Consider the following 13,468-nt stretch of genomic DNA (forward strand, 5'->3'; position numbering starts at 1 on the left):
GATGTAAGTCAAGATATGAGGTCGACTTAACTGTATCTGTAGTATCCTTTATCTCTAGCTCAATGGGATAGATGCGTTCCACATAGTCACCAAATTTTGAATTATTTAGTGAAAGAACATCATCTATATAGCGGAAAGTAGAGTTAAAGGATATTGCTAACTTCTTATCTTTCTTCCTAAGAAGTTCCTGCATGAAGTCAGCCTCATAATAATAAAGAAACAAGTAGGCAAGTAGAGGGGGACAGTTTGTTCCCATTGGAATGCCGACAGTCTGTTGAAAAACACGTCCTCCGAACGTAACAAATATGTTGTCAATCAAGAAATCAAGCATCTTGATAATATCAGTTTCATAGAATTTTTTGTTTGAATTAGAGTGATCCTAAGTGATACAAAGAAGAATTTATCCCTCCCTAAGACAAGATACTTGTATCTACGTTGGCCATTCTTTGTATGAAGCAAAGCAATACCAACTGTTTCAATTTGTCTCTTAGTTTGGAATGTGGAATACTAGTGTAAAGAGTAGAAAAGTCAAATGTTTTAATACTGTTACAAGATGAAAGAGAGTTAGATTGTATGTACTATAAAAGATCTTTGGAATTTTTAAGTATCCACATCTGATTCACGCTCCTTCTAGAATAGGCTGTTTCACAATAACTTTGAAGCCCGTCTTTGATTGCTGATAAAATAGATGTTAATAATTTAGAAAGAGGTTTCGTGAAGCACTTGGAAGACCCAGCAATATACCGTTATTTGTAAGGACACGTATGTAAAACCACTTGAAGTTGAAAATATTTCTTGATTCTTATACTTTAACTTCCTCGCGGTTGTGTTTATCATTTCGAGTGCGAGAGATAGTGGTTTCATTCGTCAGGCAAGTGAACTCAATATCATGATAATTGGTATGTTCTGATGTTCTCTTTGGTATGTTCGATGTATGAGTAAAGGCAAAGACTTGTTAGCTTTGTACGAGAAATATGTTACGGTTCTAATGACATATGTTACCTTTTTAACTACCAGCGTTTGTATTTCGGGTCAATCTAGTTAAAAGCAGGCTTCATATTCAAACCATAACATGTAATCGTCTCGATATGCATAGTATATATGGTCATTAAACAGCAATACAAACTTTATTCTTTATTTAAATATGGCTTTCGTAGAAATCTTGTTTAAAATGTGGGTTTGTTCCTGAAGTGTTGTATCTGTCCTTGTTTCTATCGTTTAGTCTTTTTTCGTGAAAGATTGATGGTCCTCTTGGTATCATTCTTCATTTTCATGAATACCGACGCAATTACAGGAGAAATAGACTGATAAAAGTTTTGGTGTATTGAATATGTTTGAGTGTTTTTAGTCAATCATTGCTTAAGTTGAAAACTTTGCTAGCCATAAAAACAGGTTCAATCCACCATGTTTTCTTTAAATGTCATGTACTAAGTCCGGAATATGGTAGGTTTGTTTTCATGTATGTTGGCGTTTGGTGTTTGGTTTTGTGTTTTTATTTATTTGTTTTTTTTTTTTTTTGTAGTTCAGTGTTTCTGTTATTTCGTTGTTTCCTCTTACATATGGTGTTTATCACCGGTTTTGATTTGGTAACAGAATGTTTTTCGCTTTCTCGATTGATGACTGTTGAACAGAGCTATATTTCTGTTGTCTGTATTCATGATGATGAGTATGTCCCCCCCTTTTTTTTTATCTTTTTACAATAGTTATGTTCAGGTTGAAAGTTTAACAATGCAACTTTTATTTTTTTTTTAATTCTAAAAAAACAGAATAAATAACATGGTGAATGGAGAAGTAATACAAAAGGTATATACCAAACTCCAAGGCAAATTAGAACCAACTTGCTATGTCCTGACTTAGTTAAGACATTTTTCGAAAAAAAATGGTTGATTTAACATGATTCTGTATTTATTCAAACCTCCCATTTGTGTGACAGTTCTTTATAGTTCCATTTGTTTTACATTTCTGGATTAAATTGTTATCATAACATACGGAACTAAATATGCAATAAATCTAACCTGCCGCGAATTCCATTCTACTTTCCCGTAAGTAGGGAGTAGGTGGCAGACGGAAGGAATATTTTGTGATTTTATCAATTAATTTTTTTCAACGTATATGTCTCACGACTTGTGTTTACCTGTAAATTTTGGCAAAATAAGAAAATTCAAATGAAGTGATACTGGCGCAAATGCAAAGCGCCAGACTTAAAATGTTCAAATGTAACACGAAATATAGCCAAATTTAAAGGTGGAAGAACTCTTTTCAACGTTTAACAAAAATGCGCATTGGCATGATACATTGTGAAAACCTTTTGTTGTTTATAATGAAATTATTCGAAAAATATAACTTTGTTGCAAACCTATGTTAACGAATGACACGTTACAATTATGTAAGTAGTTCAGGTATTTTTTCATTTCGACTGTACTAGACCCTCGAGGGAGGTCCATGTCGTTAGATATTATTTTAGAAAGTATAATAAGGCATCCCCGTAGTATGCTTTTTCAACTTTTTCCATTCCAAATAAATCCCTATGTGAACCGAATAAACCCTCTATATTTCCACTCGTACACAGTAACCCTTCATAACGAAGCCTCGTCAACTTAGAGCTTGTGTAAATGTCTCATCTTATATGTTTGTTGTGGTATTTAACGGCTCTATATAGTATACACTACAAACCATTAAAGTCTGAAATGGCCTATATCTGTACTCGACTGTACTGATTTTTACTCGACCAGTCTGAATTGGTCTGACTTTTACTTGACATTACTCGACCCCAGTCTGAACCGTACTTGACTGTACTGAATCTTACTTGACCCTTATCTTTGCCGTTGAAAATAGTCTGAACTATTACTCGACCAGTCTGAAACAGTCTAAACCCATTCTCAACATGTACTCGACCTATTTTTCTAGTCTAAACCATACTTAACCAAAGGTCTGAACAATACTCGACCAGTCTGAACCATACTAGACCAAAAAACCTCTACTTTTTTAACTGTTAAAATAAATTACTTTTTAACTGACATATATAACAACAGCCAACAAAATTTATGAAAAATTTAACTTTATAAAAGAAATATATCTGATTATATTTAGGATAAAAAAAAAGCATTTTATATATAACTTCTATCAAAAAGGGATAAAATTAAATAATTAAATAAAATTGTTTTTCTGATTAGTGGTGAAATATAAAGTATAACCTCTGCTTGGGGGCAAACTCATAAATAAGATCACACCTGGTCAGAGGTATTAAATTCTAAATAACATGATTCAAAATTGCAACATCCTGTTTAAATTAAATAACAAGGCCTTTCGAATATATATGTATGTACTAGATAAGTAATACACGAATTTAAGAAAATAGGGCTTTCTTTTTACCTGCAAAACACACATGTACTGAGGTAATTAGAATATATTAAAGTGCTTTATGTATGCCATGTTAATTTGACAAAAAAAATACTTAAATTAATTGAAATTTTTTTTTACTGTTTCTTTGGAAAACATTTCCCTTTTAAAAAGTCATCAAGGATTGCTATGGAAATTATATTATCATGATTATATCAAATTCTTGGTTTAATAAAACAAAACAATTAAGCTCTCATTTTTTTAAAATTTATTAAGTTGTTTTATATACTATTTTATATATATCTTAATAAAAAAAACATTCACTGCGTTATTACCTGAACTCAACTGACACCATAAATCTATACTAGCCTTAAGTTAATGGGGAAAATAATCCATAAAATACTTATGAAATATTCATAACATTTTGAATAATATTGAAAATATGAGTCACAATTATTTTTTTAGATTATTTGATCAGCTTGTTTTATTTATATTTTAAAAGTTGATATATATTATTATGTAAGTGTTGATTAATATTGAGTTGAAGTTATATTATGATTGATTTTTGTGAAATAATAATTTCAATACTGTATTGAATACATTTTTAATTTCAAGTTGTTGTTCAAATTTCATTTTTATTAAAAAAAAATCCTAAATTGATAAAATTCAGTTGATAGATACAAAGAATAGGTCTAGGTTGGTTAAGACTTGGTCGAATATGGTTCAGACAGGGTCGAGTACAGTTCAGACTAGGTCGAGTACTGTTCAGACTAGGTCGAGTACGGTTCAGACTCGTATAAAATGGTTAAGTACTGGTCAAGTACACATTCAGACTGTTAAGTATGGTTCAGACTACAGTCGAGTATTATCAAGTAAATCTCAGACGAATTAAGACTGGTCGAGTAAAAATCAGTACGGTCGAGTACAGATATAGGCCATTTCAGACTTTTAATGGTTTGTAGTGATATGGTAATGACATCGGGTAATAACATGTTACTTCTTTTATCATTGTGCTAGCCTCTTACATAACTATGAGTATGAGAATATAATCCATATAAAAGTAATAATCTTTTAATAAATGCTCTTTTTTTTAGATACACAGATAACTGAATGTTCAATACAGAGTGTTTGACGTTTCGCTTACAACTGATATTCTATACGGTCCTGAATGATTTGTTCATACCTTATTTCTATATCTGATGTTATGTAAATAAACTCATCATAGAAACCAGGACTAAATTTTATATATACGCCAGACGCGCGTTTCGCCCACAAAAGACTCATCAGTGACGCTCGAATCCAAAAACGTTTAAAAAAGCCAAAAAAAGTAATGTATTTAAATTTTCTTGGTGTAATTATTGTTCTTTTAAAATCCTTATAAAATTGAAAATGAAATGGGGAGTGTGTCAAAGAGACATCAGCCCGACCAAAGAGCATAAAACATCCAAAGGCTACCTATTTTTTTTTGGTTTAATTATGCTTTATTCGTTAACAAAATTTAATGACAACAGCAACAATTGCTAAACAGTGATGATAATTGCATTTCCTTCCTCACATTGAATATGACATATATTCTATTTGTAAGCATGTTTTTGAATTATCTTAATCTTTTTGTTCTAAGACGCCTTAATATGATGTTTTAGCACATGTATTACACTAAAATCACCAAATATTGATACTACTTTTATTTAACATTTGAATGAAGTTTCAAACGACATTGCAGTTATAAATATGTGAATTTACTGGTTTTGTTAACACAAAGAAAGCGTAAAATTAAAGCATTGTGGTGACGTCATTGTTTATATTTATTCCTTCATTTACATTTATCTCTTTTTGGATAGATTCAAATTTTCTAAATCTGTCACTGAATTAAATTGAATTGTTTTCTTAATGTGCTGAATTTTATTAAGTTAGAATTAACATACTTACCGATTTCAGTCTGTAATGTATGACTAATATCAATACACATCGATGCAACCTATCGACGTCCGATTGGTTGATTTTTCGATGGCATAAATATATATACATATATATATATATATACATGGATGCATAAGACTTGCGCCTTCCATATATATATATATATGTATATATATATAAAACAATTTTCGTATACTGTAAGGTGATAGCCGTGATATAAGATACAAGTAAAGTTAACATTTGGGATTAAATACGTTTCAGTTGAATGTCGATTAACTGTCTTCTCTTTTTGATATTTTGTCCTTTTACTCTTAATGTTTTGTTTTCCTTTAGTTATTTCACATATTTTCAAATTGGAATAGTTACACTCAATTTGGCTTTTCATTTTTTTCTTCTTTTATACCCCATGCGCGATCTGTTTTTCCTGTCTTTGCGATTTTCCCATCTAATGACGTCGAATTTTCCTCAGAAACACAAATCAAAGCTTCCTAATATTATTTTTATTGATTAATGTCAGCATGGTTAATCCAAATGTTTTGAATTATGTATCATCTTTGTATGTTTGTTTTGCGTCACACATTGTCAAAATAATGGAATTATACGCAACTGTCATAAAAGTCAAGTTATCTAACCAATATTTTCTACATAAGAATTTGCCTCTACCACGTCCAGAATAAGAAAGTAGTTATCGTTTCGGTAATTGGCTTGAGTTTTTTATTTTTATTTTTTGATTTGCGTTTTTCCAGGATTTTTACTATCAATAGATTCCGATCAGTCTAACAAGTCAGCTGACAGTTTCCTCAACTTCACCAGATGTTAAATTTTGAATGGAAAACTATTTGTTTTTGCAAATAATACACAAGACAAATTAGGGTACAAACAAACATCGCCAAATGTAAAATAGAGCAAACCAAACTAACTTAAAGCAACAGCAACACGATTAAATGGGCATCCTCAAATAGCATCCCAATCAAGAATATAAGTATACAATAACTTACTTTGTCATATGTTGAACTTACTGAAGACCATATACAAAAGAATACTTAATCAAACTCTTAGAAAAACATGATTAAAATTATGACAATGTTCTATACGGTGCAGGAAATGCTTACCCTTCCGGACCACCTGATTTCACTCCCGGATTTTAGTGGAGTTCGTGTTGTTTCTTAATTATTATTTATAACTGTTAATGTAAATGTTTTGTGGTTTGGAAGTCTTTGTTTACTCCTTGGTTTTGATTGTTATTGTCTTCTAGACATGAAATGTTAAGATGACACTGAATTTTAGAGGACCAGAATTTGTTCTGTGGTATTCATTTTAAAGAGATTCCTAATGTAAATCTTATGACGTCTTCGGATTACAATCGATTATATCTTAAAAACGTTGAAGTCAAGCATTTCACTTAACGTTTTTGTGAAAAAAATGTTCATCAAGTACAAACATATTTAAAAAAATTTGCATGACTATACGGTATGGTTTTTTTTTTCATTGTTGAAGGACGTACGGTTGCCAATAATTACTTATGTCCACTTCGTTTGAACTTTTGTGGACAGTTGTTCCATTCGCAATCGTATTGCATCTCCTTTTTTATAATTTACTATCCTTGTTTTTATTTCCATGATGTATGTATAAGCCAAATCTGTTATTTGAACAGTAATAGTTTATAATAAATAAAAAAAAAAAAGATGTGGTATGATTGCCAATGAGCAATTTCTCCACATGAGAACAAATATTTTAGCATGCAAATTGCATTAAAGAAATCTGATAAGTTAATGACTCTAATTAATGATTTCGATAAACCCTTCTCATAAAGGTTTTAGGCAATAGCGATAGAATGAATGTTTTACAGTCATACGTCTTGATCTGTTACATGCTCTTTTTATATAGTAGAGTAACTATCACTACATTTGTGTCACTTTAACCTATATTTGTATTTCAATACCAATAACTTTGTAGTAATACTTTGACTACATATAGATGCATATGTCTTATGCATATTTACACAAATGTTTTTTTATTCACCATTACCGGATGTTAAATTTTAAATTTATAACAAGATTGGTTTTTAGGACAATGGATACATTCACCGACAATTTAAGGTTAACAGGACAAAATAAATAACTTAACTAGAAACCAACCAAATCATTAAAAGTATTAAGTTTTGATAACTTACTTTATTCAATTGTAGCATTCTCTAATCTTGTAATTCAAAATAGGTAGACAGAAACTTACATCAGGAAGATGCTTAGAAAAACAAGATCTACAAACATGTCAATATACTTAATTAACTACCATTTGTATTGTCGCTCAAAATCTGTAAATTGACATTCGGATTAAATTAACTCAAAATTGAAATTTGTACATCAATAGTAAACTACACTTATTTAAGATATTTTATATACGTTTTAAAAGGTTGATTAAACTCAATGTAACAAATAGATGCCAACAACAGAGACACATACATTCACTATAAAAAGTTCGTGAAAGAATATTTGTGACTTGTGTTTACAATGAAGATGTCACACCATGACGGGGTAACTTTTTTTCCTAAATATCAAACACAATGAGAAGAACGAGGAACAGAACTGTAACTGTAATAAACAGCTAAACATGCTATGTGAGTTTGACGTTTGAAGATGGATTTGAGTTAAATACTGTCCGACTGGTATTCTCTAGTGCATTTTGCAGGAAAAACTAAATTTTCTAGTCCGGGACAAATTTGTAAAAAGATCTTCATATAATTCCTGTTAGCAGGTGCACAACTTTAATATGTGTGCCATCTTTCTGTGTAGTTTAGGGGATCCGGGTAAAAAACTGCAGGAGGAATAGATTACACCAATCAGTTGCATGTACCCATTTTTGCACGCCTGTCTGATATTCTTTAACGACAAGAAGACCAAAACGTGCTTTATTTTTCTGATATATACTTGACCTCACAAAAAGAGTCCACGAAACATATCACCTTTCAACACAAATACTCCATGACTGTATGTTTATTTTATATTCTGATATAAAAACCATGATAACAGTTATACTTTTCTCCATATATAAGGCACATTTTGTTTCAAACAAAAAAGAAACAAAGATAGAAATCTTTAAAATTTTCAAAAAGGAAATATACGACATAATAAAATTAAATGTGATAAGAAATAACCTATTGATTTGAATTTAACATAATTATTCACTTACCTATATGTTTATTTCGATAAATAAACACAATCATGCATGTAAGCCAGGAAAAATAAATCCTTAATATCGTAATATAAAAAAATAAGTTAGGCTAACTCCAATACACAGATAACCTGTCAGAAAGTAAACACACATAATATAATAACAAAACGGTACGGCGTAGATCCGTATCGTTTCCCGATTTGTAAACAGATACACAAAAAAAAATTTAAAATGAATGAATCTATTTGTAACAGTATTGATGTTTATTTATATGATGTATTATGTTTAATTGTAAAATACTAACATTAATATAATATTTTATTATATATTCTCCCTGGATATATAATAATTGATATACAGGGATAGTAAGCCAAATGCTGTAAGCTAGGTAAATTTTTAAACAGCATTTAGTGCAATAAAGATGATTTAATTGTTTAAAAAAAAATGTTTATTTTCGGTAGCTCCTGATATAACGTAGAACCTATTATTTCTTATGGCAACGTCCAGACACTTCTGATCAAAGATTCATTTCATTATCTCCATGAGACCACATTAACCTTTTGCTGATACACATTGATTACCCTGACAATTAATCAGAATATACTTGTTTTCTAACTGAGTTAGTCTAGAATCTGTTTAGGGTGGCATTTTTTTTGCATGTGAGCGATGTGAGTTGGATTCTTCAAAAAAGAGTAATTTGTAGATTTCATTCTTATAAAGTCTCCCAAACAAAGTTTGGAGACTTACAGTTTTTGCTCAGTTTTTATTATTTTTCGAATGTTAAATTAATATGTCTAGGTGAGCTATCAATCTTTCGTTTTTGCATTGGGGTCTATTAAGGGGTATTTTGGGGCAGAAAGAAGGGAGGGGTTTACTATAGAACCCTATGGGATTTTTTTTCTCTAAAATATTCAAATGAATATTACTTGACAACTGTAAGTGATAGACACAAACAGTCTTCAGAAATGATCATAGGACAATAAATAAATCACAAGAAATATAGGGTGAGTCCCTGGGGGTCATTCCCACCCCTAAACCATATATATATTCTTGAATGGCACGATAAAACAAATGAAATTAAATTAAAAGGAAGTCACTGGGGGTCATCACCACCCTCTTTAATTTGAGAATTTGGTATTATCTTGTAAACGGTCAAGAACCCCACCCCTACACCATATACATTCTTCTCGGGGACAATAAAACAAATGAAATAAAGTAAAAAGGAAGTCCCTAGGAGTCACCCTCACCCGCTTGTGTTGGAAAACATGTAAACGGTTCAGATCCCCTCCCCTAAACCATATGTATTCCTGTATGGAGCAATAAAACACATCAAATGAAATATAAGGAGCGTCCCTAGGGGCTGACTCCCACCCCCTCCTGTTTAAATACTTGTAAATGGTCGAGATCCCCATCCCTAAGCCATATATATTCTTGTATGGGACAAAAAATCAAATCAAATGAATATGGGACCATAGGAATGGCGAGTTATGGAAGCTTTGTTTGGGAGACTTCGTAACAGCATCCTGTTACAATTATTTCTTGTTCTAAAAATGGAATGATACAGTTAAATAAGTTTGAAAAAATAATATAACTTTTAAATAAATCATCAACGACCCATATTGTGTGACAGCTGTTGATATGAAAAGGCATAAAAAGGTAAAATCACTTTCCAAACATTTATAAATTTCAAATTAATGATCAAAGCTTGTATTTGCAGTTGTAAGACAGCTGTTAAAAAAAACAGTATAAAAATGTTTTAACATAATCATATAGCCTTTGGTTTTAGCAAACTTTTGAAAAAAAAGATGTGCAGGTACAATTTGACTTTAATTGATTTTACATACCATTTTATTTTCATCTAGTGAAGAGAATCATACTAATGCTAGGGACCATATCAAACGTTCAGTGACTTTGAGATGAACAACGAAAGTAACAGCGCTATCCCTTTACCTTTTCTGTATGTATTTACTGGTACAGTGTCATTGATACATATAAATTTGTTTTCTATTACAACACGATGCATAGTTGATGCAAATTTCAAAAGTAAATCATGTATACATGATTATGTCGTATTTTCAGCTGCAAATATTGTTTCATACATGTTTTCAAAGTTAAATGTATTAATTTCTTTATGTGTATCACCATTACAACCGTTTTTTCTAGTTATTTTATTTCTGTAAATCATCAAGACATATCAATTGTTTTAAGTGCCGTCACCATCACAACGGTTTCTTTAGTGTGAATATAGAAGACCAATAATAACATACTTAATATTTACATTGACGGCTGATTGTGTTTTCTGACTAATTACCAATGTTCGTATCATTATTTTTCTATCACTAGTACTGAATGCTATGAGAAACAAATAGTACAAAAGTGTGTTACATATCATAGATAGAAATCATAGATACATTATTTTGTAATTCAAGTATTGTTATGTCTTTACATTATGAATTATTTCCTCATTAATTTATTCCCTCATTACATTTTGAGCGGTTTCATACTGTTTATTTAACGACTACAAGTCTAATAAAAAACAATTTCAATTAGTGGCATGTTTTGTGACATTTATTATCGATGCTGCCCGATAACACATTTTAATTCAATTATTGAAGCGTTCACATACTTTGATTTGGCTTTTTTCTGTACTGATAGAATACATGATAATTACTGGCAAACATGATAAAGTATTGTCAACAAACCAACTTTGAATAGCAAATTCTACAAATAAAAAGAAAGTGTACGATTGGCATTTGTGAAAAAAAAAGATAGAGAGGTTAATTTTAGTTCCATAAAAGGTGGAATATACAAGTTGTGGATGACATGTTTCCTTCTAGATTACCCAATCAGTTGCCTTTACAAGCCGTTTCCAAATGCGTGTATATTTCCAATATTTTAAAGTAACTGCAACGAGAGATAATTTGAAATTCCTTTCTTTTCAAAACAACTTTTTAACAATACAGTAACTCCATGCGCAACTAATTATATGTATTTTCCAATTATGTTTTACTTTTCTTGCTGTTTATTCATTATATTTCAAGGTTGAGACTAATACTTCATCAAGTTCTTCTTACGCGCTTTCTGGAACAAAAACACTGTATAATCTATGAGGGTATAATGTTTGACCATCAATTCTCGCAACTTGTTTAAATTTGAATTATTTAATTTCCTCGTGTAGTTTTTTTTATTATAAATTTTAAATTTGAATGAGTTCGAATAAAAACCAATTGTCCGATTGATTTATCGTGTACATCGTACAAAGATTCAGTACAAAATGTCTGACCTTCAAAAATTAAATAGATCAGTTTGTTAAATGAATAAAGGAATCAACGTGCTACATGTATTGCCCCATTGACCCTTTACATATATATATATATATTTGATTACTGCGTCTTCATTTAGTCATCACGTTGACATCGTTTTCTGTTATTCTGTTCCATTTCCTTTCTATGATCAAGTGTTTCTTTGTCATTTTCTGTATACTATTATTTGTCAACATATGTGTTTGCAGCTGTTAATTTCTGTGACATTTGGTCTCTTCTGGAGAGTTTCTCATTTAATAACCTTACCATATTTTCTTATTTCATATCCATCATTTTTGGGGTACAAAATTATCAGACTGGTAACTATGATTAGTTAATTTCAATTGTTTGCAATTTTAATTTAAAAATGCTATAAATAAACTCGTAACAAGTACAAGTAATAACATTAATTGTAATGCCATGTTTAATAAACACATGCATATTATAATTGCATATTAATGTATAGCACTTACTCATATAACTAAGTGAAATAAAAATAAATACATGTACGAAAATTCAAGTTTCATGTACACCAAAACACTTAAGATTCTTTTTATTATTCTAACGTTCTTACTTGAGCTTTCTTACTGTTGTTTTACTATATCATATATCAACAAAATAACTTACATAAGGTTTGACCAAGAAACCATCTGTCCTTCCCATAAAATTCAATCATTCCAGCTGGTTGACATATTAGTAACACTAGAAGATCTGCTACGGATAAACTGCACAGCAATATATTCATATGTGTTTTCATCGCTTTGTTTGTTATCACAACTGTCAATACAAATATATTTCCCGTTACTCCTAATATAAAAATAACAGCATTTGCAAGACTAACATACCAGAATATATACGGCGGAAGATAATAGGTTCCATTTTCTTTGACAATTGTGTCGTTTAAAGTTTCAAACGTTTTAACTGTTTCCTCCATGTTTAGTTATAAACTTTTTTGTAAATTATGCTGATTGATCATAACTATCTTTGTTACATACTAGGTGTAACATATGTCTTTCGAATAGTCAACATGTTGATTATGCTGGCATTTTATAAGGTTTTATAAAAACATATCGTCACACTGAGGAATCTTTCCATCAAATGAACGACGTTTTATTGATTCCTATGTTTTCATTTTATGGATAGTCCAGCCTTTTAACACTAGAGAGTTTAAGGAAGGAAAATTGATTTAACTGAAAGTCTTAGGGGCAATAAACAGGTGCAATAATTGTATTGATTATTAAAGAAATAGGATACACCTTTATGTACCAATATGAAATAATTAGTTCTATGTTCAATTGACATGTTAGTATTATTGTGCACTGTTGATTTAACTTGTCAGTTTTATAAGATTAATGCCTTAATCGAGATAGAAAATTCGGGCTAATTCCAATCTACATATTTGCATGCATCCTGTGTTAAACAATAGTTCAAACTTATTTACCGGATTTATAATAATACAAGCAGTTTATTTTCAATCTATGAATTTGACTGTCCCTCTGGTATCTTTCTTACCTCTTTTATATTGTATATAAAATATACTAATTCGATCCTAACTCAAAACAAATATCTTGAAATAAACGTTTGGTGGAGTATCGTTATAGTGCTTATATCATTAGGAGTCAAATAATTCATGCGCCGTTTGTTTATATGAAACAATTCGAACCTAACAAGAACAGCTAAAACATTCCATGGTCGACTATACTGGTTAGCACAATGATAAATTAAACAAAGAAAAT

The 13,468-nt window shown here is 30.5% G+C and overlaps 1 protein-coding gene across 1 annotated transcript in view; it reads right to left on the reverse strand.

Moving 5' to 3' along the window:
* LOC143071319 (QRFP-like peptide receptor) overlaps positions 1-12,856 on the reverse strand; it is a 39,805-nt gene extending 26,949 nt beyond the window's left edge. Inside the window, exon 1 of the mRNA XM_076245558.1 lies at positions 12,360-12,856. Within this exon, the coding sequence (XP_076101673.1) occupies positions 12,360-12,666 (307 nt within the window). The 5' untranslated portion in view covers positions 12,667-12,856. The remainder of the gene's footprint in view (positions 1-12,359) is intronic.
* Between the last annotated feature and the right edge of the window lie 612 nt (positions 12,857-13,468).

The sequence above is a fragment of the Mytilus galloprovincialis genome, chromosome 4, assembly GCF_965363235.1.
Source record: "Mytilus galloprovincialis chromosome 4, xbMytGall1.hap1.1, whole genome shotgun sequence".
Lineage (NCBI taxonomy): Eukaryota > Metazoa > Mollusca > Bivalvia > Mytilida > Mytilidae > Mytilus > Mytilus galloprovincialis.